The 27,836-nt window shown below is 37.9% G+C and overlaps 1 protein-coding gene and 1 long non-coding RNA gene across 2 annotated transcripts; one reads left to right on the top strand and one right to left on the bottom strand.

Moving 5' to 3' along the window:
* Positions 1-17,444: 17,444 nt before the first annotated feature.
* LOC107766057 (uncharacterized) lies at positions 17,445-22,916 on the bottom strand. The gene is made up of 2 exons (XR_001643580.2): positions 22,550-22,916; positions 17,445-18,170 (listed from the first exon to the last, which is right to left on the bottom strand). It is a non-coding gene; the product is annotated as an uncharacterized LOC107766057 (long non-coding RNA).
* A 3,743-nt stretch (positions 22,917-26,659) lies between these two features.
* Positions 26,660-27,487, top strand: LOC107766058 (F-box/FBD/LRR-repeat protein At5g56420-like). The gene has a single exon (XM_016584770.2). The coding sequence runs from the start codon at positions 26,660-26,662 to the stop codon at positions 27,485-27,487; it is 828 nt and encodes a 275-aa protein (XP_016440256.1).
* Positions 27,488-27,836: the final 349 nt, after the last annotated feature.

The following is a 27,836-nucleotide window of genomic DNA, read 5'->3' as shown; positions in this document are numbered from 1 at the left end:
TAAAAGTTATTCCCTACGCCTAACTTTTTCTCTTTAACTATGAGAAAAGCAACCAAAAAATTCATCCTTTTATTCCCATGCCAATACGAGTAATTGATCAGTTAACCATGCTTATCTGATATCTCTCAACAACAAACGGGTAACACCTCACAATTCTTATTCGGATTTTTACCTTCCTATACACTATTTGAAACCTTATTACCCTCCCAACTCAAATTTCAATTTAATTACATGGTCATATACAATTTACCAATTATATACCACTACTAGAAAACTGCTTAAAACCGTCCAGAAATACCGACCGAAATCGGTCGAAAAACTGAAAAAACCGACCGATTTCCTACCGACTTTAATCCGTCTAAATTAAGTTGGTCGGTAATTAATTTTCACAAACGACCCAAAAAGAACAATTTGCCGAAAAAACCGACCGAAATCAGTCGGTATTTTTAATAATGCAATTAAAAAATACACCGTCTGGGACTCGAACCAAGATCTGTACTATGGCAAGATACTATTCTACCACTAGACTATTGGTACATTTTAGGTTATGATTTTCTTTTAATTTATTTGTACTCTTTAATTGCATTTTCGCACGATAATAACCGACCGATTTCGGTTGGTTTTATTAAAAATATAAAATTATAGACCGAACTCGGTTGATTTTTTAAAATCCAAAATAACCGACCGATTTCGGTCGGTTTTTTGAATATTAATTTTAATTTATTTTATATGAAAAAACCGATCGATTTCGGTTGATTTCTTAAAAAATAAATTTCGCGGGATGCTAAAAAAACTTCCTGCATTTTTGTGCCAAAACAAACCGATCGTAGTCGGTCGGTTTCGTAAAAAAAAAATTTAAAAAATATTTTAAATCGGTCGGTTGGCCGCGGTCGGTTTTGGCCGAATTTCTAATAGTACAAATAAGTTTAAATGAGTATCCTTTTACATTAGGAATTGAATAAGGAATATCAGTTATTTCCTTATCTCTTTATACTTGCCCACTCTCTCTCCGTCTCTCTCTCTATCTCTCTCTCTCTCTCTCTCTCTCTCTCTCTCTCTCTCTCTCTCTCTTCGTCTCTCTACTCTCCTTCTTTGTGTTTTTCCCCAATTTTTCTTCATTTTGTGTTCTCTGTTTTTTTATGCTTTTTTGTTGTATATAGTTTTAATAAAATTCATAGATGGATTTCAATCATTTTAACTTAGCAATTTCCTTTCATGTTGCACAATTGGTATTCAAATTGAAATTGTCAATCAATAATATTTGAAGGTGTTTGACTCTCCACCATTGACAGCCATTAAAAAGCTTTGAAGCTTTGAAATCGAATTTGGGTTTTAAAAAATCATTATTTATTTGGATTGGTTGTTGTTGCAAATAATTGAGAATATTGTTTGGAGCTTATATCTCAATTTTGAGGGTATTTGGTGAAGATTAGACTCGATTTTGGCTGAATTTCAGATTGAAACTCGAAGAAGAACACATGACATATAATATACTTACAAAATTATAGTAAAGTTGTAGTAGAATTATATGTAAATTGTATTATGTTATAGTTATATATATTTTTTTATTGAATGTTGTATGAAAGTTGAAAAATAGTTGTATAAAATTTGTATTTAAGTTATCAATACTATCCTTTTATATAAAATTATTGATATGTATCAAAATTGTATTAAGAGAGAAAGTTTTGATTGGAATTTTAGAGAGGAAGAAACTCACACCACATACAAAATATATACAAATCAGATACAAAATATACAAAAGACATATTGTATAAAATTTATATTTAAGTTGTATGATATTGTAGTTGTATTTAACTGGGTAGAAATAATGTATCAAAGTTGTAGATAAGTTGTAGTTTAGTTGTAAATAAGTATATACTGTATAGTTAGCTGTATGATTTTTTTTTTGTATGTATGAAAGTTGTAGATAAGTTATAAATAAGTTGTATATTGTATAATTAGTTGTATAAAATTTATTTTTAGTTTATATGATGTTGTAGATGTAAAATTTGTATAAAAATTTTATAAAAAATTATTTTTAGTATTTATAAAATTTGTATTTAAGTTGTATGATATTGTAGTTGTATTTAACTGGGTAGAAATAATGTATGAAAGTTGTAGATAAGTTGTATATTAGTTGTAAATAAGCATATAATGTATAGTTAGTTGTATGAAATTTATTTTTAGTATGTATGAAAATTGTAGATAAGTTATAAATAAGTTGTATATTGTATAATTAGTTGTATAAAATATATTTTTAGTTTATATGATGTTGTAGATGTATCAAATTTGTATTAATTTTTTACGGATTTTATTTTTTAATTTGTATGTTGTTGTACCATACAAATTTATCATCTCTCTGTTCTACTTATATTTCAACTTTAACTAATCTCGAGATCATTGATATATATGTCATGTTTGCGATATTCACCACTGTTACATAAGCTTTGAAAAAGGACATGGAGGATAGCACAAATCTATTCCGAATTTCTGGGATAAACTAGGTTCGTGAAAAGGAAAAAGATAAGTTAGTTAAGAAAAGCAAGGATTCTGCAATGAAAGAAACAATTTATATTCCTCAAGGAAAACCATGCTGGCAACTAAGAAATGCAAAATAATTCTGCAATTAAAAGGAATAGTTGATATGCCAACTATAGAAACAACGCAACGTTCAGATAAACGTTTAGTTTCGGGTTTAAAACCCTAACGCTAACTAAGGGAAAAAGTTTAGTTTAGGGTTTAAAAGAAGAGAGCATCATCACTCATGTGGAGGGGTGTTTAAGTGTTTATACTTACCCCTTCACGTTGGGTCCCATTGACCCAGTGATCATTGATTTTTGCAAAAGATATCAAGTCACCATCGGTCAAATTTATCCTTCTCTATGACGCATAGTAATCTTACTTCGCTTATTCTCCAACAAGGCCGGGGGGCTGAATTTTACCCTAAATCACCTCATACGATTGTATCGGCCTCAAATCTTTCGAGGACTAATCAGGCTCATCGTCGGGAAACGAAAGCTTTAATGTCGAGCATCGACGAAGACAAGGATCGGGGTTGGATGGGCCGTTATATTCGGGTGAGGACCCGTGACCTTATCCCGGAAGAGAAGATGTCGTTCCCCGAGGATTGGAATTTTGACCGTAAGTGATTTTCATAAGGCGTTGCTTTTCACTTCTTTCTCTAATTCTATCTGATATCTCCCTCCGATATACATCTGCCCCTTGGATGCCACAAGCGGTACCCTACATCGAGGATTAAGTTCGGAAGTTAGCCTCGACTTCCTCTTATGCCGAACGCGCTTGGCGTGATTTGGCGAAAGGTAGGTGGGAGGCCAAGAATCACGGTAAGGGTCACTTCTCATGTTTTTTGAAATGTTTTTTATGCTCCATTCGTTACTGACTTCCTTTCATGCATGCGTAACCAAGGATGTCATTTTAAGGCCTTCGAGTGGTGAGGAAGGAACCAAGTCCCCGGTCCCGAAATCGGGGAAAGATAAAAAGCGAAAAGCTATCTCTCGGTTAGAGGACATCAAGACCAAAACTCGAAGGGTGAGGAGGAAGGCAATTGCTCTTTCGATGGACTCTGTCCAACGACCGAGAGAAGAAGAAGAAGAAGAAGAAGAAGAAGAAGATGCTTTGGCTTTGGTGGTCCGATCCGCGAAAGCTATTGAGGTCGCCAGACCTTCTGAGCCGATGACGGCTACACCGGTCGGGGCCAGTTCCGATACCCCAAGTCTCGATTAGAGCGTCCCGAGCAATTTACTCGGGACCATGATAGTGGGTCATTTGCCTTCTCTTCTGACCTTTTCTGAGGAGGCGTTAAAGAAAGCTCGAGAATTGAAGACCCCCGATATGGGCGGAGGCTCTAGTGTAGGGGATCCTTTTCGGGATTGCTTTACTGGAGTCGGTGATGCCTCCGATATTAGTGACGCTTCTCTCCTCCTAGAAGAGACCCAACATTTCATTTCTTTGGTAATGATTTTACTGCGCTTGGTTTCTTCGTTCTTTTCTAAACCTGACTTGTGTTTTTTCCCTTATGTGTAGGCCATTAGCAAGTTTCAAGCCGACCTCAGCTAGTGTGAGGTCGAGCTTCAGAAGGTCTCGGGGGAGACAGATGCTCTGCGGCTTCTTTGCAACCAAAATGACGAGGTTATAAGGGACCTCCAAGCATATTTGACTAAGGCTCGTGAAGAAGAGGCCGAACTAGATAAGCAAGTGAGCCTCATTCTATTAGAGTATGGGTTTGACCCAACTGTGGAAGCTAACCCTTCGTTATCTCAGTTGCAACAAAAGGTTGAAAAGATCGGGTTGCTTCGGGAAGAAGTCGATCAAATCACGGCCGAATGTGATCGGTGGAAGGAGACTATCGACCGCCTGGCTGCAGAAAAAGAAACTATCTTGGCCAAATTATCATCGGCCGATGTTCATCTTTGAGGCATCAAGCAAAAAGGTTCAGCTCAGGCCAAGAGGATCGAAGAGCTTGAAACAAGGCTTGATGAGGCCAAGGCGGAGATTGAATCATCGAAAGTCATGGCGGACAAGTCTATTGCTGTGTATCAAGCCGATGCTAAGGCTGCTCAAATGGAGGCAAGAGAGGCAGCGGATACTGCCGACACTCGAGCACATTGGGTTGCCGAACTTGCTAAGTGCCGATCTCGGAGGGAGACCCTCGAGAAGATACATGCTCGAGGTTTCGATCTTGATGAAGAGATAAAAAGGGCCAAAGAACTCGAAGCTGATGCTAAAGCCTTGGCTTCTGATGGCGACGTCAATGATGATGATGATGATGGTAGCAAAAGCGGGTCCGATAATGGGGGGGAGCCCGGTGGAGAAGAGATCGCTCTCGATGATAACCTAGAAGCTTAGCCCTTAGCTTCTATGTTGCATTTATTCATGTAAACAATCTTTATATATTTATACTAATATCTTTTTTCTTTTACTGACTTGCTTCTGCTTTCTTGCCTTGTGAAGATTTCATTCATGACTTGCGAATGTTTTCATAAGGATTTAGGTGATTTCATCGAATTCGGCCTTCGTAGCCTTTATGACCGAGTGAGTGTTTGCTCGAACACGAAATAAAAGTAGCCCATAGGCTTAGTAGTCGAGTGAACATTTCGAACTCGAAGTAAAGTAACCCGTATGCGTAACGGTTGAGTGGGTGCTTGTTCGAACTCGAAATAAAAGTGGCCCATATGCTTAGCAGTCAAGTGAATGATTTGAACTCGAACTTAAAGTATCGTAGCCCATAGGCTTTTTATGATCGAGTGAGTGATTGCTCGAACTCGAAGTAAGATAGCCCTTAGGCTTTAATAATTGAGTGATTGATTGCTTCGAACTCGAAGTATCGTAGCTAGTAGGCCTTTTATGATCGAGTGAGTGATTGCTCTAACTCGAAGTAAGATAGCCCTTAGTCTTTAATAATTGAATAAGTGATTGTTTCGAACTCGAACTCAAAATATCTTAGCCTGTATTCCTTTTATGATCGAGTGAGTAATTGCTCGAACTCGAAGTAAGATAGCCCTTAGGCTTTAATAATTGAGTGAGTGATTGTTTCGAACTCGAACTCAAAATATCTTAGCCCGTAGGCTTTTTATGATCGAGTGAGTGATTGCTCGAACTCGAAGTAAGATAGCCCTTAGGCTTTAATAATTGAGTGAGTGATTGTTTCGAACTCGAACTCAAAGTATCCTAGCCCGTAGGCTTTTTATGATAGAGTGAGTGATTGCTCGAACTCAAAGTAAGATAGCCCTTAGGCCTTAATAATTGAGTGAGTGATTGTTTCGAACTCGAACTCAAAGTGTCTTAGCCCGTAGGCTTTTTATGACCGAGTGAGCGATTGCTCGAACTCGAAGTAAGATAGCCCTTAGGCTTTAATAATTGAATGAGTGATTGTTTTGAACTCGAACTCAAAGTATCTTAGCCCGTAAGCTTTTTATGATTGCTTGTATCAAAAATCCTTTTGATGGTGGTTGGCCTTTAAGCCTGTTTGAATCATGAATCAGGGAGATCTTTTCAAAGTGTGAGATATCTGAAAAAAGAAGAAGTTCTCCTTTTGTAACGACCCGATATGTCGTTTTGAGTATCAGAACCCCATTCCCCCATTTACTGCTCAATTTATGCCTCACAATTGATTTATGACTTATCGGGTTAGTTGGTTCGGGTCCGGAAGGATTACGGAGTGAAATGAGACACTTAGTCTCATAATTGAAAACTTAAGTTAGAAAAGTTGACCGAATATTCACTTATGTGTAAACGGCCTCAGAATTTAATTCTGATAATTCCAATAGCTCCGTATGGTATTTTGGACTTAGGAGCGTGTCCGGAAAATTGTTTGGAGGTCTGTAGTGGAATTAGGCTTGAAATGCTGAAAGTTGAATTTTTGGGAAGTTTGACTGGGGGTTGACTTTTTGATATCGAGGTCGGAATCTGATTATGGAAATTGGAATAGCTTCATTATGTTATTTATGACTTGTGTGCAAAATTTGAGGTCAATCGGACTTGATTCGATAGGTTTCGGCATCGAATGTAGAAGTTGGAAATTTCATAAGACTAAAGTTTCTAGTGAGTTCGCACAATACCTAATTTCAAATGAGTCTAACTCTCATGATACGAAGTGTTATATGATGTATTACCTATCAAATGAAAGATATTTGAGTCTAGTTTCTAACTCTTTAAACCGTTCGTCAATTGGACATTTCTACAAGAAGTTATGACCAAATTACCAAAGGCTGAAAAAATGCAATTCTGCAACCAATTATGCGATCGCAAAACAGTTATGCGATAGCGAAACTGCTTCTGCGACCGCAAAACTGGTCGTAGAATGGACCAAAAGAGCCCAGTTTTGGGCGCCAATTTTAAAATCAATTTTGCGGCCTGCAATCCCATTCTGCGGTCTATTATGCGACCGCAGACCTGCTTTTGGAGGGTTAAATTTTTTATTTTCATAACCCGACCCCATTTTGATAAATAGGCTTTGGGGCTTATTTTGGGGGCAATTATCTGATGATTTTAGAGAGAAGTGAGAGTGTTCTAGAGAGAGAAAGTAGATGAAGTGTCTTGTTCATCAAATTCTTGTCCAAGCCTTGAAATCCAACAAGAAATCCCTCACGTTCTTCATCAAAGAGGTAAGGTTCTAACCCCTAATCTTCAATTTTGAGTTTGGGTAATGATGGGTGATTAAGAGTATGAATCTTGGGTGTAATAGTATTATTTATACGTATCAATAAGTTTTATGGAAAGAGTGTTGAGTTCAAATGGGTAAAGATTGGGTTGAAAATGGTAGAAATATTCAAAGACTTCAATTGAAGATTTGAGGGTCTAGTTGATATCGGAATTTGGTGAAATTTGTATGGTTGGACTCATGGTTGGATGGGCATTAATATTTTATAACTTTTGTCGGGTTCCAAGACGTGGGCCCCACGGGATATTTTTGAGTGTAATTTCAGATTTTTGGAAAATATTAGTATTTTGATATGGAATTAATTCCTATAATTTTTGTGGGCTGAATCAAATTAATTGTGACTAGATTCGGGCCGTTTGGAATTTGATATGCGCAGAATGGAATTTCTGGAGCTTTGCTTAACTTGCTCGACATTGGATTTGGCTTGTTCGAGGTAAGTAACTCTTCTAATCTTGGAGTTGAGGGTATGAACCCTGAATATATGTATTTCGTGAATTGTTGGGAGGTGATGCACATGCTAGGTGACAGGCGTGTGGGCATGCACTATAGAAATTGTGACATAATTGAGGCTATGTGCCAGTATTATTGGGACCCACAGAGGTCATATTATTGTGAATTATTTATTTTAAATTGAAAATCTATACTCAGTCATATTCATGTCATTACATATCATATCTCAGTCTCTATTGTTATTTATTGATACATCATATCATCATTTTGAGTTATTCTCATGACATTGTGAGCCCATGAGAGAGAGAATGGAGAGATTGATGACTGAGGGAGGCCGAGGGCCTAATTGTGAGGATATTTTTGGGATCGGGCTGCACGCCGCAGCAGGCCATGTTGGCTTTATATATATTATACTATTGCACGTGAGTTGGTCGTGTAGCACGTGAGTTGGCCGTGCGGATCCAGCTATTATTATAGCACGTGAGTTGTCCGTGCGGATCCAGATATGATATTATAGCACGTGAGTTGTCCGTGCAGCACGTGAGTTGTCCGTGCTTATAGAGCTTGGGCTGTAGGAGCCCCTCATGAGTCTGTACACCCCCAGTGAGCGCAGTCGACTATAAACAGGGATCGGGCTGCACGCCGCATCAGGTATTGTATAGCACTGAGTGATTGAGTGTGCTGAGCACAGTGAGAGAGATTGCGAGACAGTGAGATTGAGTATTCTGAGAGTGTGAGTACATGAGTACAATCTCTGAGATACATTGCATTGACATGCACACATGACATATATGCATAGAGATGTGTTTTCCTCATGCTGTACGGTATTTTACATTATTCATGATTTCTCACACATGTTGACAGATGGGCATAGTGATGCATTTGTTTTACAATAGTTATCTGAAAAGAAAATGAGATATTTTATTTATTATTGAAAGAATTTTGGAAACAATTATGTTTTCAAACTTATTCACATTTTTGGTAACTTTGGCAAAAGATTTGGATTTTCACTGATGTACTTGAAAGGAAGAACTATTATTGCTGAAATCATGATGTGACCGAGCATTTTATCTCTGAGTTACTTCTGGATTATTTGCTTTATGTCGTTATTAACTGTTGTGGATTAGTGGATTTGCGTCCTCCGAGGGCTTGCTTTAAGTGTGGTGACACTCGTTATATTATGAGAGATTGCCCCAGATTTAGGAGGGGTGCACCTCCACAAATTTCTCAGTCCCCACCTATTCCACAGGGTCCTCAGGCTTCTCAGGCCATGATTACTGTACCAGTTGCCACTCCACCTGCATAGCCAGCTAGAGGTGGAGGTCGGACAGGTAGAGGTCGCCCTAGAGGGGGAGGCTAGGCCAGATATTATGCCCTTCCTGCTAGGACAGATGTCGTTGCATCCGATTCTTTTATCACAGGACCTTGGTAGAAGCTCGTCACTACTTTCAACCTAAGGTATGATTTTCTCTTCTCTATCGTCTATATACGTATATTCGACACTAACTCATTGCAGGAATTCGACAAAAAACATCAAGACCTCTGGTTTCAAAGCACGTGTTGTACTCTTTTTCCCTTAAGTTTGGCTTTTTAGTCCAAATGAGTTTTTCCGGCAAGGTTTTTAACGAGGCAACAACTATGTGCTACCCGGGGACAAATCAATAGTATCCGAGGCTCCTTCGTAATCAACCTCGAATACTGGGGGGATACCAATCGAATAAATCAAGTTCGGCACAAGAAAGTTATTTCATATCAAATTCATGACGAATAGAGTCTCGATAGAGAAAAGTGTAAGGGCCAAATGGTCAAAACAAACCATGCCCACGTAGTTTTGCTCGAACTCTAGCACAAGATACAAACACATGTATAATGACTTATAAAGGTGTCACGATCCAAAATTCAACTAGTAGTGATGGCACCTAACCCAACACGCTAGGTAAGCCAACTTTCAACTATCCAATTCCAATAACAATTATTAAAGAAATTTAAGTAAATAATTATCTTAACCTTATACATTCCCTAAGAACTGGTAGTACAAATCATGAGCTTCTAAGAATAGAGTATACAAAGCGAAAATAAAATAAATACATAGTCTGTTTGAATAGTACATAAACAGAACTTTTATAAATTTAAGGCTACCATGAATAAGATGCAGCTACAACAGGAAAGCAGGTACATCTTCAAATCCTGCAACCATCGAGCACAGCAACAACAACAGTCAACATCTGCACGCAATGTGCAGAAGTGTAGTATCAGTACAATAATATCGTTTGAGAAGAGATATGTTCCAATTGTTTGGTAATGGTTTTTCATCCATTGATCCAAGTTTATAAGACCCTTTCCCGACTATATCGAGGACTTGATAGGGTCTTTCCCAATTTGGGCCGAGCTTCCCTTTGTTAGGATCTCGAGTGTTGACGGTGACCTTCCTTAGGACCAAGTCCCCGGTCTTGAAATGGCGGAGGTTGGTTCTTCTGTTATAGTACTTTTCGATTCGTTGTTTTTGTGCAGCCATTCGAACCAGTGCCGCTTCTCGTTTTTTATCTAATAATTCGAGGCTAGTATTCATTGCCTCGTAGTTTGATTCTTCCGAAGTATGTCAGAACTTTGCGCTTGGTTCCCCGACTTCGACCGGAATTAAAGCTTCGGAGCCATACACTAAGAAAAATGGAGTCGCTCTTGTATTGGATTTAGATGTTGTCCAATATGCCCAAAGGACTTCGGGCAAAAATTTCTCTCCACTATCCTTTAACTTCGTTCAATCTTTTCTTTATGTTTTGGATGATAATCTTGTTCGTTGATTAGGCCTGTCCGTTCCCACTAGGATGATATGGTGTTGATAATATCCTTTTTATTTTATGATCTTCGAGAAATTTTGTCACTTCGCCGCCGATAAATTGCTTACCATTGTCACATGTTATTTCTGCTGGTATACTAAATCTACACACGATGTGATCCCAGATAAAATCTATAACCTCTTTTTCTCTTACTTTTTCGAACACCTGTGCTTCAACCCATTTAGAGAAATAGTCAGTCATAAACAAAATGAATTTAGCTTTACCTGGGGCCGATGGTAGAGGGCCGACGATATCCATTCCCCATTTCATGAATGGCCATGGAGAAATGACTGAATGAAGCTGCTCTCCGGGTTGATGGATCATTGGTGCAAACCTTTGACATTTATCGTATTTTCGAATGAACTCCTTAGTGTCCTTTTCCATGCTATCCCAGTAGTATCCTGCTCTGATGATTTTGCGAATTAGTGGTTCGACGCCGAAGTGGTATCCACAGGTGCCTTTATGGTCCTCCCGTAAAACATAATCGGTGTCCCCTGGTCCCAAGCATACTGCCAGTGGTTCGTCGAACGTCCTTCTATACAATGTTCCATCTTCAACCAACGTGAATCGAGCAGCCTTGGTTTTTATAACCCTCGATTCTTTAGAGTTCGATGGGAGTTTTCCGTTCTTTAAGTATTCAATATACTTATTCCTTCAATCCTAGGTTAAGCTTGTGGAATTTATCTCGGAATTTCCTCCCTCGATTATAGATCTCGAAAGTTGAACGACAGTCCCCAAGTCGATCATATCTTCTTCGGCCGATGACCCCAGATTTCTAGTGCGTCGGCCCACTATTTTGTTCTCGAGGCACATGTTGTAGGGTCCATTCTTTGAAACGGTGTAGAGTTACCTGTAGTTTGTCCAAATACCTCTGCATCCTATCTTCTCGAACTTCGAAAGTTTTGTTCACTTGGTTCACCACTAGCAAAGAGTCACATTTGGCTTCAATGACTTCTGCTCCCAAGCTCTTAGCTAGCTCGAGACCTGCAATCATGGCCTCGTACTCGGCCTCATTGTTAGTTAATCTAGTAGTTTTGATGGATTGCCTAATAATGCCACCTGTGGGAGGTTTTAATACGATGCCAAGCTCGGATCCCTTCGCATTTGAAGCACCATCTGTGTAGAGGGTCCAAACCCCCGACGATGTACCTGATTTTAACAAGAGTTCCTTTTCAATTTCGGGTGCGAGGGTTGGTGTGAAATCGACCATGAAGTCTGCTAAAATTTGGGACTTGATGGCCATTAGAGGCTGATATTCAATATCGTACCCACTGAGTTCGACGACCCATTTGGCAAGTCGGCCCAATAGTTCGGGTTTGTGCAAAATGTTTCGAAGTGGGCAAGTTGTTAAAACGTATACGGGGTGACATTGAAAGTATGGTCTTAACTTTCTAGAGGCGCTAATCAATGCAAGTGCCAATTTCTATAAATGTGGGTATCTAGTCTCTGCCTCTCCTAAGGTCCGACTTACATAATAAACAGGAAACTGCGTACCTTGCTCTTCTCAAACTAGGACACCACTTACCGCGATTTCCGATATCGCTAAGTATAAGTAAAGCTTCCCATCTGTCTTCGGAGTGTGAAGTAATGGTGGGCTCTATAGGTACCGCTTCAGTTGTTCAAGTGCCTGTTGGCATTCTGGGGTCCAGGTGAAATCGTTCTTCTTTTTGAGCAGAGAGAAGAATTTGTGGCTTCGATCTGACGACCTTGAAATGAATCGTCCTAAGGCAGCTATCCGTCCAATTAGCCTTTGCACTGCTTTCACACTATCCACGACGGTGATGTCTTCGATGGCTTTGATTTTGTCGGGGTTGATCTCGATCCCCCGATCCGACACCATGAACCCGAGGAACTTGCCTGATCCAACCCCGAAAGCACATTTCTCGGGGTTGAGCTTCATGTTGTATTTCCTTAAAACTTTGAACATTTCCTACAAATGAGTCAAATGGTCCTCTGCGCGCAGGGACTTAACTAGCATGTCATCAATGTAAACTTCCATTGATTTACCTATTTGTTCTTCGAACATTTTATTCACTAGGCGTTGGTACGTAGCCCCTGCATTTTTAGCCCGAATGGCATTATATTATAGCAATAGGTTCCATACTTAGTGAAAAATAAAGTTTTTTGTTGGTCCTCCAGGTTCATGCTAATTTGATTGTACCCGGAATAGGCGTCGAGAAAAGTTAGGATCTCGTGGCTGACTGTGGCATCTATCATGCGATCGATGCTAGGTAGTGAAAAAGAATCTTTGGGACATGCTTTGTTTAGATCTTTATAATCTACACATATTCTAAGTTTGTTCCCTTTTTTGGGGACTACAACCACATTGGCTAACCATTCGGGATATTTTACTTTCCGAATTGACCCTATTTTGAGAAGTTTAGTTACCTCATCTCTTACAAATGCGTGTTTTACCTTGGATTGTGGTCTTCTTTTTTTTCTTCACCGGTTTAAACCTAGGGTCCAAATTCAGCTGGTGCATTGTTATCGATGGTGGGATCCCTATCATGTCTAAATGGGACCAAGCAAAATAATCTATGTTATCAATAAGAAATTGAATAAGTTTTTTTCTGAGTTCGGGGGTCAACCCCGTTCCCTGGTATACCTTTCTCTCGGGCAGACGTTCGATTAATATAACCTGCTCCAGTCCTTCGATCGTCGACTTGGTGGCGTCGGAGTCGTCAGGGACGATGAGAGCTCGAGGTGTCGGAAACTCTTCCTCATCATCTTCTATTTCCTGCTTCACCGATTCGGTCAAGACTGGTTGCTGTGATTTCTATTTGGTTTCTCGTCTATCTTTTGTGCTCGACCTTTCTGTGGCCGATAACGTTGGTATCGGTGTTATCTCATCGACCACAAACATTTCCTTCGCAGTATGTTGCTCCTCGTATACTGTCTTCATGCTGTCTGACGTAGGGAATTTCATCACTTGGTGTAGAGTCGAAGGCACTGCCCTCATATTGTGGATCCATGGTCTTCCGAGTAGAGCATTGTACCTCATATCACCTTCGATTATGTGGAACTTGGTGTTTTGGATGGTTCCAGCCACATTTACGGGCAGAATAATTTCCCCTTTAGTTGTTTCACTGTCTATATTGAAGCCGTTTAAGACCCGAGCTGCGGGCACAACTTGATTCTGTAAACCGAGCTTCTCCACTACCCAAGATCGAATGATATTCGCAGAGCTACCTGGATCCACTAAGACACGCTTAACTTGAACTTTATTTAATAGGATAGAAATTACCAAAGCGTCGTTGTGAGGTTGAGAGATGCCCTCGGCTTCTTCAATTCTGAATGATAAAGTGCCCTCGGGTACATAGCCTCGAGTTCGTTTTTCCCCTGTGGCCGGTATCTTGCCGTATTTGAGCACGGGTCCCTGTGGAGTATCGACCCCACCGATGATCATATGAATGATATGCAGAGGTTCCTCTTGTTTATCTCTTTTGCTGGCGTCCCTTTCTCTGAAGTGATTCTTGGCTCGGTATCTAAGGAACTCTCGAAAGTGGCCCTCATTGAATAGACTGGCTACCTCTTCTCTTAATTGTCTGCAATCCTCGGTCCTGTGACCATGCGTACCATGATACGAGCACATCGAATTCGGGTTCCTTTGGGAAGGGTCGGTTTGCGTGGGTCTAGGCCACCTAGTATCTTTGATTCTTCCAATCGCCGATACAATATCCGATGCGTCGACGCTGAAATTGTACTCCGATAGCCGAGGTGCCTCTATAGGATCTGTATATTTATCAAAGCCACTCTTGCTCATAAGCCCCCGAGAATTTTGTCTTCGATCACTCCTTCGATTGTTCCGAGCGGCATTGCGCGTTAAACCGTTATTCATTTGATCTGCGACGTACGATTGATATAGGTCTCTGTTCGGCCTTTACTCTCTGTCGATGTCCCTCTGGTTTTTAATAGTTGTCCTGTTCTGATGCATGGATCCGGAAGGAGCTCCCAACTGGTCGTCTTCGACCCTAATTTTTGACTAATAACGGTTGTGTACATCCACCCAAGTTATTGCTGTATACTCAATAAAATTTTGCTTCAGCCGATGTGATGCTATTGAACTTTGCTCGTTCAACCCTTGGGTGAAAGCTTAGATGGCCTAATCGTCTGTGACCGGTGGCAATTCCATGCGTTCCATTTGAAATCGGGACACGAACTCCCTCAGCATTTCATTACCCCTTTGTTTTACTTTGAAGAGGTCCGATTTCCTTGTTACAACCTTTATGGCACCAGCATGTGCCTTTACAAACGAATTCGCTAACATGGCAAAATAATCGATGGAATTTGGTGGCAGATTATGATACCAAATCATCGCTCCCTTCGAGAGGGTCTCTCCGAATTTTTTCAATAACACGGATTCGATCTCATTATCTTCTAAATCGTTACCCTTGATGGCACACGTATAAGAGGTGACGTGTTCATTGAGATCGGTCGTACAATTATATTTGGGAATTTCGGGCATACGAAATTTTTTGGCGATTGGTTTTGGGGCTGCACTCAACGGAAAAGGCTTTTGTATGAATTTTTTCGAATCCAGCCCTTTTATCATTGGTGGAGTTCCCGGGATCTGATCGACCCTAAAATTATATGTTTCTATTTTTTTATCGTTGGCTTCGACTCGTTTTGTGAGTTCCTCGAGCAATTTAGTAATTTCGGGAGTAGTCCTCGATTCTTGCTCGTTTGACTTCAATATAGCTGGCTCCGTTCTGTGGGTGATTTCTCGAAGCAGATTGGGCTCTGGCCTGATTTGTACCTGAGTTTGGCTCTGCAACTGAGCTATCGCTATTTGCTGGGCTTGTAACATCTTGAAGATCATCCGTAAGCTGACTCCGATCTCCTCCAGATCGAGTACCACCCTAAATACCTTTTTCCGGTTCGGAATGTTGGTTCGCCTCAAGAGCCATTGTGAATTGACATCTAGCGGTACTTCGACTCGGATTTCAGGTACTTCGACTCAAGATTCAGTGACATCGTTAAGTGGCCTTCCGGCTTTGGGTATCAAGTTGTTGGTTTCATCTTGAAGGCCGGCTTCGTGGTCGATAGGTAAAGCCATCAATCGAGGGTTTGCCATTGCTGATTCGAAGTTGTAAACTGGTGTGTATTGCAAATTTGTATCAAACAACAACTGTTATCCTTAGCCCCACGGTGGGCGCCAAACTGTTTATCCGGAAAGTCGGATATAGTTAAATTTATAAGTAGTTCTAAGGATATGTGATATAGCTTGACATAAATCGTACGTAGAAGTGAAAATGTTTAGATTCTTGGCTATAAAAACGGGATATAAATTATTGAACAAGAAGAGTGAGTATGCTGAGCAAAACAAGCTCAAGAGATTTATTTTTCAATAAGATGAGTAGTCTTTTCTTACAATGTGTGAACCTGCCCTGTGCTTACAAGGATTTCCCCTTTTATAGTAGAGAGATCTTTCTTTATTTATAATAAAAAATATATAGTGGAGAACCCATGATGAATTGTCTCTTCCTCGATTTCAGCCAAGATTCTCTCCCCTAGTGGGGTTGCAACGGCTCTTGTCTGCGAGCTCGATACTGGCTCGAGCTCGGTATTGGGTCGAGCTCTCGGCCTTGGTTCGAGTTCGACATTCGGGGTGAGTGTCAATCGGTCTGTGCGTCTCCGACAACCTTCACGTTGCCTTACGGTTCGATTTGGTCATGGGCTCGATAATGATACCGAACCGATTCCTCGATCGGTCTTGGAGCTCGAAGCTTGTTTGTACTATCTTCGGAACTCGTCTCGAAGTCTCACTTCGGTCGCTTACCATTTGAACTCGATCAAACGTACGAAAGCCGAAATCTATTTCGACCGTGTACAAGAACTAAATCATTTCTTGGTTTCTAGAAGTAGTGTAATGCATCAAATTTCTGTTGATGTTGGGAGTTTTCTTGTTTTTCATGCTTTCGTCTTGTGTTCTGAAACCTTACCAGCTCTTATTATCTAATATTAATAGGTTGAGTAGTAACTGCAGTTGAACATGTGACATACATCCTTATTTCCTTTTTCCTCAACTTTTCAGTATTAATACCTGATGTTCGGCAAGATACTATTTGATAGCTTTTTATGCTTTAAAACTAAATGCTATATGCAAAATGATTTTAAGTAAGCAGTCACAGAAACTAAAAGTCCTGAAGTGCATTTGCATGTAATATGTCCCTTCTTCCTTTGTAGTTCTCCTTGTTTGTTAGTAATCCACCTTATATTTCAGGGCTATAGCACCGGCTGTTATGGACAAGGATTTATTTCGTATTCAAACGCTACCGCACTTAATGAAGATGCTGCGGACATGGGATTCAACCATGTCTATGATACCAAAAGGAGGAGAGACGATTTGGGGTGGTATTGACTGGTCACCGGAAGAAGGCTATTCTCCTTGCAAAAGAAAGCTAAGAGACAACATTAATCAGATATCAAGCCGTAATGACAATCAAACTATAGAATCTAAAGGGAAATATGTTAACTGTGGAAGGATGACAGCATTTGGAAAGGATGCGGCACATAAACATTCCTCAGATCTTAAGAGGATCGACTTCAGAGTAATGCTAATCAGAACTCCAACTGCTCCTTATTTTTCGTTCTATAAATATTTCCATGCTTTCTTCTATTTGTTTCAACTTTGAGTCTATTGTGGGTTATTTGAAGATTATGGATGACAGTTTTAAGGAAACTTTGCAAATTAGAACTTTTAAGGCTCAACATAAACATGAAAGAGCACCAATAGACTTATTATATGTATAAAAAATTAGCGCTTTAACAGGAAGTTCTTGTTCTGGTTCATTTATGATTTCTGATTTTTATGCTTGAGAAAGACATTTGTGAGGTAGAGCTGTCACTTAATATTACATTTCTGATTTGGGATTTGCCAAAGATGATTTGTATACGCACATGGGGCGCATCATGCATGGTTTCCTATCTTAAAACCCGAGCAGATGTGCTTGGTGTTATGTAGGTATAGGATATAATAGTTTCCACCTTCACCCTTTATTTTCTATGTTAACTTTTCTGGAAATGTTTTAAATCTGCAAACATCAAGGGCAATGCTAGAAATTTTGATCCTTATACAGCAAAGAAAAACAAATAAAACTAATAACTGCATAGCGGCCTTAATACCTGGTACTTACAAGCTTTGCGAAATTATCTCTTTCCCACTCACTTGTTGCCTGGAAGTAGCTATGGTTTTTTTACATGCAGGGTGTAGTGAAGGGAACTAATGTTGCAAATAACACATGCGATGTGTGGACCGAATACTATGACATGGGTGTTGCTGGTATCAAAGCAGTGGAAGAATACAAGGTTTATTCAGCTGGAGATATTTTGGATTTGCTCAACTTTGTTGCCCCAAAAATGATGGCTCGCGGAGATGCTCAATTTTCATATGGGATAGCTGAAGATTTGGATGATCCAAAGTTTTCACACTACAAATACTGGTCAAATCCATTGGAAACAAAGTGAGCACTTCCACTTGCACTTCTATCTCCATATTATTTTAGTTCATAGTCTTTGTACACAGAATGCCTCTTGTTACTTGATATTTCACAGGTAGAAAATGGTTCTTCATTTTCTTTTACTTGCTGGAAAAGAGATCTTTCCTCGTCTAAAAACTCTTGAGTTGAATGTATGTAGATCATATTATGCACACTTTTTTCCCACCACTTTTGCTATTCAGTTTCAGCAGTTGTTGCATAGACCTGATATCCAGAAAAACCAAAAAAATAATATTGTTGCTTGATGCTGGAAGATTAGCAATTAAGAAACCAATTAACAATAGTGAATTAAAATAGATTGTTAAGTGAAACATATGGAACCTTGCAATATTGTCTAAAATTGGATGAATTGCACTTTGCTACAGTACTCATTTCGAGGGGATAACAACAATTTGGTTGCAAAGTAAACCAGTCCTTTGGGTGCGAGTTGACTCTTTTCTCCTTACACAGGTTCCTCTCCACAGGCTCAAGGAAGTGCTTTTCCTTTCACTAAAGAACAGTATGATCAAATAGTACAGATTCTGAACAATTCAACTTCCTCAACTCAAGCAAATGTGGCAGGTACTAGCACTACTCTCTTAGCATCTACTAGCCCACAAGAATGGATTATTGATACTGGAGCAACTAATCATATGGTGTCAGATGTTAACTTGCTTACTAAGACTTCTGTAGTTGCTCCATCTAAGCCTAATACAGTCTTATTACCTAATGGAGATGCCACTCAAGTAACTCACACTGGTGACAGTAATATTTCAGACAGAAGCACACTTAAAGAAGTCTTCTATGTGCCTCAGTTCAAGTTCAACTTATTATCAGTCTCCAAAGTGACAAGAGATCTTAAATGCTTTGCTTCCTTTTATCCTAATTTCTGTGTCTTTCAGGATCTCTTCAATGGCAGGGTGAGGGAGATTGGTAGAGAAAGAGATGGTCTATACTTTATGCAGAGATATGGTGGCAAGAAGCTCACTGCAGTCTCTTTAGCTGCTGCTGGAATAAAGTCAAGGCAGGGTGACACTACAATTGATGTTGCCTTGTGGCATAAAAGACTAGGTCATGTATCTAGTATTGTTCTTAGAAAACTGTTTGCTGCCAAACTAGCTTGTATCAATGACACTATCAATAAATGTAGTGTATGCCCTTGTGCTAGGCAAACCAGGCTGCCATTTCCTTCTAGCTGTATTAAGACAGTTGCTGCATTTGATCTAATACATCTTGATGTTGGGGGCCCATATAACTGTGCAACTTTTGATGGCAATAAGTATTTTCTGACAGTTGTTGATGACTTTACTAGGATGACTTGGCTATTTTTACTGAAACTCAAATATGATGTATGTGTGGTGCTTACTCAGCTTATTGTGTTCATTCAAACTCGGTTTAACAAAGTTATGAAAGCAGTCGGGTCAGACAATGGCTCTTAGTTTGTCAACTCTAACTGTACCACATTGTTTCAGAAGTATGGTATCATTCATCAAAGAATTTGTGCTTATACTCCTCAGCAAAATGGAGTAGTTGAGCAAAAGCACAGGCACATCCTAGAAGTCACACGAGCTTTAAGGTTTCAGGCCAATATTCCTATCAAGTATTGAGGGCATTGTGTGCTTGCAGCAGTGTACCTCATAAATAGGATGCCATCTTCTGTACTTCATGGTCTTTCCCCTTTTGAACTATTGTATGGTAGGGCACCTAACCTGGGTCACTTAAGAATTTTTGGTTGCTTGTGCTATGCAAAGCAAGTTCATGAAACAGATAAACTTCTGCCCAGGGCTAAGCCAGATGTTCTCATGGGCTTCTCGGATACTCAGAAAGCCTACATTCTACTGGATCTATCTTCTCATTGTTTTTTTACCAACAGGGATGTATCCTTCAGGGAAGATATATTTCCCTTCAAAGATATCACAACCACATCATCTCTTATTTTCTTGCCTCCTGGCTTGTCCAGTTCTAGTGAAGAACAACCTTTACTCCCTTCTGTTCCTGCTAGGCATAAGTCTACTGACTCTTCTCCCTTGCACCAGTCAGCACCAGATGTGATGCCCTATATACTTCCTCATTCTACTCAGCACTCCACTGGTCTGAGGAGATCCTTGAGGACAAGGTAGGCTCCCATATGGATGAAAGACTTTGTGTCACAGCCTGGACACAAATCTGTTCCCTATTCCATTGCTAACTATGTGTCCTATGATAGACTTTCTCCCAAATATCAAGCCTATTTGACAGCATTCTCTGCAATCCATGAGCCTACTTCTTTTGAGCAAGCTGCTCAAGATCCTAGGTGGGTTAAAGCTATGCAAGCTGAAATTGTTGCACTAGAATCCAATCACACCTGGGATGTGGTGTCCTTACCTGCAGGCAAGGTGCCTATTGGTTGTAAGTGGATCTATAAGGTGAAGTACAAAGCTAAAGAAGAGGTGGAGAGGTTCAAAGCCAGGCTGTTGGCCAAAGGGTACAACCAACATGAGGGCATTGACTACCAAGAAACATTTAGTCCAGTAGTTAAGATGGTTACTGTTAGAACCATCCTAGATGTGGCTGCCTCTGAACATTGGCACATTCATCAAATAGATGTGTACAATGCTTTTCTTCAAGGAGATCTCTATGATGAGATATACATGACCTTACCACAGGGCTTTCAGAGTCAGGGGGAGACAAGACCAGCATGCAGACTCTTGAAATCCCTGTATGGACTTAAACATGCACCAGGAATGCTAAGTTGTCTGAGGCACTTCTGAGGTTTGGCTTCATGCAAAGCCAACATAATCACTCCCTGTAAAGGATCTGGGGAACACATCATAATCATCTTGGTGTATGTTGATGACATGCTAATCACTGGGCCTAACCTGACACTAATAGCTGAGATGAAGACCAAGCTGCAACTGATATTCAAAATGAAAGATCTAGGAGATCTTAAATACTTTCTTGGCATTGAGTTTGCCAGGTCACAAAGAGGCATTCTAATGTACCAAAGGAAGTACACTCTAGAGCTGATTTCTGAGCTTGGACTGGGAGCTGCAAAAGATGCAACAACACCTATTGAAGCCAACATCAAACTGACCACTAAGGAGTATGATGAACATACTAGCAGCTCAGTATCAAAGATTACTGGGGAAACTACTCTACTTAACTGTCACAAGGCCAGACATAGCATATAGTGTTCAGAATCTAAGCCAGTTTATGTAGAAACCGAATAAATCACATTTGGAAGCTGCTCAAAGGGTGGTTAGATATGTGAAGAACCAACCAAGTCAAGGCATATTGTTGTCTAGCAAACGGAAAAACATTATCACTGCATATTGTGATGCAGACCAAGCAACCTGCCCTATCACTAGGAAATCAGTAACATGCTTCTTCATCAAGTATGGTGATTCCCTGATATCCTGGAAGTCAAAGAAACAAAGCACCATTTCTAGGAGCTCTGCAGAATTTGAGTGCAGAAGCATTGCATCAACTGTAGCTGAATTGGTATGGATACTTGGTCTGTTCAAAGACATTGGTATAGAAGTTGGTATCCCCGTGAACATCTACACTGACAGTAAAGCAGCAATTCAAATAGCCGCCAACCCATTGTTTCACGAACGAACCAAACACATTGAAATAGACCTTCACTTTATAAGGGAGAAGATACAAAATGGTTTGGTACAAACAGAATATGTAGCTACAAAGGAGCAGTTAGCAGACATTCTAACCAAAGGTCTACTTCGAGTGCAACACGAGTATTTGTTGTCCAAGCTAGGTGTACTTGATGTCTTTCTACCACCTAGCTTAAGGGGGAGTGTTGAGACAAAAGATGTAACTTGAATACAGGGATAGTTTAGTCTATTTATGTGTTAGGAGATTAGTGTATTAGTTAGTTAGTTAATGATACATGTGATTGGTTAGTGAGGTGATTAGATTAGTTAGTAAAGTCTTTGTATATATACAGCTTATACAAGTAATGAAAGCAGTGCATTCATTTCTCTCTACTGTTGCACTCATCTTCATGCTCCTCTTCTTTTCTCTCTTCTCCCTCGTTAGTTAGGGTTTTCATCTCTACTCCAACCTCCATTTCAGCACAAAGTAAAACCAGTCCTTTGGATGCAAGTTGACTCTTTTCTCCAAAACTAGAACCAAGACAGCACATTTCTTTAGAGGAATCTAACAATTAAAGTTTTATACCAACAAATTCTCGTATTCGCCCTTTTCTTAGTTGTTTCAAAGACCAGAACAATGGAAATTTATTCAGAACCACGGATAGAAGCATTCAATTAGGCGTAAGACATACTTTTTCTGTAGATAAAACAAGTACTTTGCTTTGGAGCTTCAACAGTGTAGATAATTTGCAGTAAATGTAACTGCACGTCACTGATCAGCAAAATCAAAATTCAACCAAGCAGAAAGAAAGTTTTACAATTAACACTTAAATTTTTACTTGTCAGCACATCAAAGTTCAAAGTGTCCTTCAGTCTTCTAATCCAACTAGTCAATAAAACTAAATTGCTCTCAATTGGGAGTCTTAAACAGAAATAGTGTTTTAAGAAAATACTTTCAGCACTTAATCGCACACATAAAATTCAAAGACATATTGAAAGTAAAACAGACAGAGTTACCTTAAAAAGAAGCAAACTTTTCGTGGGGGCATAATGAGAAGAGTAGGCAACGTGGAAAAAGGAAACCTTTTGTCCCACGGGTTGAATTTTGTAGCTTTAATGGGCAGATGAGAGTATGTGTAGGTTTAACCGTTGAAGGAAGAGAAAAAGGGGGAAAGGACCAAACTTTATGTGAAAAAACAGAGTTCCCTTGCATACTCCGGCTATTTTCAATTTCACATCAGATGTACGGAGTATTTACACAAGTAATATGAGCATACATTGAGCGGCACCTTTGGCAAGAAAGAAAGACAAGATGTGCAGCAATTTGGAAATTCAGTCCGCTGCTGCATCCACATACCAAGAACCATTATAACCTTGAAAGATGGTAAACTCTTCCCTTTTTTGCTATGTTTAAATATATTTTATTATTATATATTTAGTAACTTTTAAATTTTAATATTTTTATGACATGCTCAAACATATTTAACTTTATTTCCTTTTTACTGACGAAACGAAAGAAATATATAATTATTTCGAATAAAATTGCTCTCTTTTCTTTTTTGAACTAGATGATGGCTGGCCCGTGCAATATGCAAGTGTGTGTTTTCATCTCTTACTATTAGCAAGAAACTAGTAGTCGTACCCGCGCAATGCGCCGTCAATATTAAAAAATATTAATTAAATTAAATTAAACTGTGATGGGGTTTGTTTGAACAAATTAAATCGTATTGCTTTAATAAATTTCAATTGTCATTTTATTTGTCAATGTGATATACGGTATACCCAATAATAAAATTGCTATTAAATTAAAGGGACTTATATAGTCATTGAATAACTTTTTTGTTCTATATTTTTCTTTATTCTATTATCCAATGTTTAGTATTTTTACATTGTTAATAGAAAATTTTATTAGCATATTACTTTATTTAATATTTTTGTCTGCACACTTTTTTTTTTGTAATATAAGAGAAGATATATTTATTTTATTAATCTTGAAATATTTTTAAAAATAAAAAAGCCTAGCAACTTTTTTCAATGGATATAAGGCTTTAATTGATAGAGATAGAGGAAGCACCGTAAAGATCAATTAGCGAGGTTTTGGGCCGATACAATAATAACTTCGTACTTATGTTATGATGAAAGAAATACTTATCTCATGATGTGAGAAATACTTATATATGTATTGGTATTTTATTTTATATTTTTATTTTTTTATAGATAATTATAAGATACTTATATTTATTAATTCAAGTAGTGTAACCAATTAATTCAAAATTAAAAATTTAAAAACAAAAAATTAGTTAGAAGGTAGTTTATTTTGTCTCAACATTGCCACTTGGCGTTATGCCACTTGTCTTAATATAGTGCTTTTGCTTCTCCTATTCTATATAGATAGATTACGTTTGATGGACTTTTTCTAAACCATTGTTTATATTTTGATCTCGTTTAACGAAATATTTCGTGAAAATAGGCTTGTGCCAGAATTTTAAGCATGGTTCTGACAACTTTCAGAATTTGAAGCACCAAAAATTCTGACGATCGCCAAATTTTTCGACCATAATATTGAAATTCTGATGCTCCATCAAAATTTATGACAAAAATTATGTCAAATATTTTTCTAAATATCCTAAATTATTATTTTGAATTTGACTTCTCATTAAAAGAAAAATATTTTACTACACGAGAATATTTCAAGTCGTTCTGAATTGTACACTTCTTCCTGAGTTATCAACTCTCCAATATATATACTTACCCTAATACATAATTATTGAATCAAAAGTCAAATATTTAAGAGGTCAAGATCAAAAAATAAACCATACGGAGTACAAAGAATATTTGAAAGAATTATAAGAATAAGAGAATTTAGGCTTAGGCTATTCACATTTTATATGGTGTAAATTTAGACTTTAGAGCGTAAAAGATTAAAAAGATCTATCTGCATAGATAGTTGGATAACCTTATAAAAAAAATAATACAAAGTTATCAAGAGTATCTACCAACCGTCTATGCTCCAATTAAAACCAATTAAAAGTTTAAAATTATAAGATTGTAAAGCTATGATACATTTGCTATTATCCTTGAAATATACTCCAAGTTGCAAAAAATTTGGTCTAAAAGCACTACAAATTTCGCATAATATCCAAGCATCTACACTTCAATAATATTAATCAAGTAACTAACCATGCAAGTTCTCACCTCATTTGTCAGGTTGGTCATGTAGTTTTGTAGGATAAAATTTTATTTCTTCATAATTTTTTTTATCTTTTCTTGCAATCATTTACCATATTAGATAATCTAACTAAAAGTTATTCTTTAGAGCATATTTAGGAGTTTGTGTTGTATTTTTAATTAATGGACCCATCAAAAGTAAATTTGGTTTTAAATTGAACACTAACGCATACAGTTTAACCTTTTTTTATTTCCTTTTTTAATTTTTATAACTCCAGTTTTCCTTAAAAATGCTACGTAAATTTGTATAAGTTTTGTTACATATATAATTTGAATTTAATTTGGGTTTAAATAAATTAACTTGTAAAACTATAATATTGAGGATTTAATCTGATGCAGTATGTTATCCTTACAATTATGCATATATATAAGTTATACCTAATCAAACTTAAAAATACATAAATAAAAAAAAGGAGTGCAATATTACGATATACGTGAAAACTAGTTGACAAAAGGAGTGCAGTTTCAATATACGTAAAAAAAATGTTTTGGCAAAAACATTTGCTCACAAAAGAAATATGTCATATTTCAATTTTTTCTGTGATATCTATGGCTATTAACAAATATAAACCATCTTACAAAAGCGGGGCAATCACATACTCTAACACAAAGGAAGAACATTGATGTGCTGGTGTGTCAAAATAGATCAATAGGGCCTAGAAATTGGAAAACTCATTTTCACAATGTAAGAGTATTCCCTATTGGAGGGTACCATAATTACAGCACGAAAGTACCTATTAAGCATAGCATGTTAAAGAAAAAATTCCAATTTTACCCCTGTTCAGAGCCTGCTAACTGTCTCTTATTAGATAGTAGAATTTGTGCACGATTTTAATTGGTATCAGTGTAATTTTTTTATTTTTTTTCGCATTATCTGGCTATATTTATGTCTATTATTAGAACACATGAAATATTGATCATTCTTTCTTATTTTTTCGTAAGTGCATTCCATAGTAGATGAAATTGTAATTGCAAGTTTTTAAAATATAACTATTACTCCCACTTATTCAATTTTATGTGTCTTACTTTCCTTTTCAGTCTATTTAAAAAAAAGTCTTTTTTATATTTGGTAACTCTTTAACTCCACTATCACACATGATATATTTAAGAACACAAGATTCAAAAGTATTTTGATATATTACACACATCTTTAGTTTAAGGATCCGTTTGTCCATAATTGTTTTTCCTTTTATTCGAATTTTCTTTTTTCAAAAACGTATTTATCTATGAAATTTTACAAGTTTTTGAAAAAAAATTCATAAATAAGTTTTTCAAAAACCAAAAAGTTATTTTGACCACTTTTTCAAAAATTTCAGAAAAACTTTTCCCCACTCACAAAGCGACAATATTTTTTCAGGTGAAATGCATCTTCAAACATAATTTCAAATTTTAAATACAATTTTTCAACTTAACTCCAAATATTACTTTTTTTCAAAACTTACAATTTTTAAGACTACCATATTCAAAAGATATTTTTACTTTTCTTAAACGCATGCAGTCAAATTAAGACACATAAATAAAATGAAACGAAGGAAGTAGCTTTTACATAGTGTTTGAACCTTTTGAATTTTTTTAAAGAATTCCATTATTTCCTTTTGTAGTAATGTTAAGAATCCAATAGCATTTCCATTAACAAAGAAAGTCTATCAAGTAATTCATTGTATGGTGATATAATGATTAATGAAAACAATAAATTTCTTTTTATTATTTCTTTTATTTTCATTATTTAACCTTTTAAAAATTAATCGAAGAATTTTTACATCCTTTCCTACACATTCTTTTCCTTTTGGAATTTGGTTTGTACATTCCGTTGGTAAGTTTGGTTTAGGAGAAGAGAATGACATACAGTCTTATAAATATTATCATTATTCAGTGTCAGGCTTAGGGTTTTGGGAATCGATGGAAGGGAGAAGTGACGTGGACGCAGCAGCGGACCGAATTTCCAAATTGCCAGAGCCAATTTTGCAGCATATCTTGTATTTTCTTCTTGCTAAAGATGCCGCTCGAATGAGTACATTGTCTAAGGTTTGGGATAGTGCTTGGAATTCACTCTCCTACTTAAATTTTGGTGATAAGTTCCTTAAGTCAGAAGACATGCCAAGGCTCGTCAATGTTGTGAATCAATCTCTAGCAAATAGGCAAAAGCACAAGATTTCCATGCAAAAATTCTCTCTAGGATTACCACATCATCGTTGGCTTTCTTATGTCGATGATTGGATTAAGATACTCATAGCTTGTAATATCAAAGAGTTGAATCTAAGAGTAAGCAGACCTATTTATGAAGGCAAACTCGAATACAACAGCTTGCCCGAGGCAATCTTTGCTGCCAAAGCACTAAATGTGCTGCGTTTGGATGGATTTAAGATTGAATTGCCTTCTGATGGTATAAAGTTTTCATCTTTGCGAGAGTTGCGCCTCTCTGACGTATTTTTGAACGAGGAATTTATTCAGGCTCTGTGCACAAGCTGCTGCAATTTAGAGGATTTGTATTTGCAGAACTTTGATGGACTTGCCAGTTTTCAAGTTGGTAATACTTCTTTACCTAAACTGAAAAAGGTAAACTTGGAATTTTGCCCTTTTGTATTCCAATTGGTTGATATTGCAGCTATTAATCTTGAAGACCTTAAGATCGACAGCCTTCATGGGAATCTAAAGGTAGTTAAAATAACTGCTTGCAAAGCCCTCAAGACGTTGTACCTCAATTGCGTTGCTGTCACTGATGAATGATTAGAGAGCCTTTTTTCCAGTCTACCCAACCTTGAAATCTTTAAATTATTCAGTTGCGAGACATTGAAAAACATGAAGATCACGATTGATAGGCTCAAATGGCTGATGGCCTCACGGTGTGATAATCTGATTGCTGTTGAATTGGACACTCCTAATTTAATAAAGTTCCAATACAATTGTCATCCATTGTCAACATTCAAATTGAAAGCTTCAGTTTTGCTGGAAGTCACTATCTGCTTGTTCCCAGAAACTGACGACAATCATTGGCACTCTAAGTTCACGAAATTTCTTGCTAACTTCAATCATTCCAAGGCTATTGAATTGTCGTGCCACTGCGACAGGGTAATGT

The sequence above is a fragment of the Nicotiana tabacum genome, chromosome 22 (genome assembly GCF_000715075.1).
Source record: "Nicotiana tabacum cultivar K326 chromosome 22, ASM71507v2, whole genome shotgun sequence".
In the NCBI taxonomy this organism is placed as follows: Eukaryota; Viridiplantae; Streptophyta; class Magnoliopsida; order Solanales; family Solanaceae; genus Nicotiana; species Nicotiana tabacum.
This window is presented reverse-complemented; position numbering and strand designations above follow the sequence as displayed.

Coding starts and splice junctions, on each gene's coding strand:
- LOC107766058 (XM_016584770.2), top strand. CDS start 26,660: ATGGAAGGGAGAAGTGACGTGGACGCAGCAGCGGACCGAATTTCCAAA.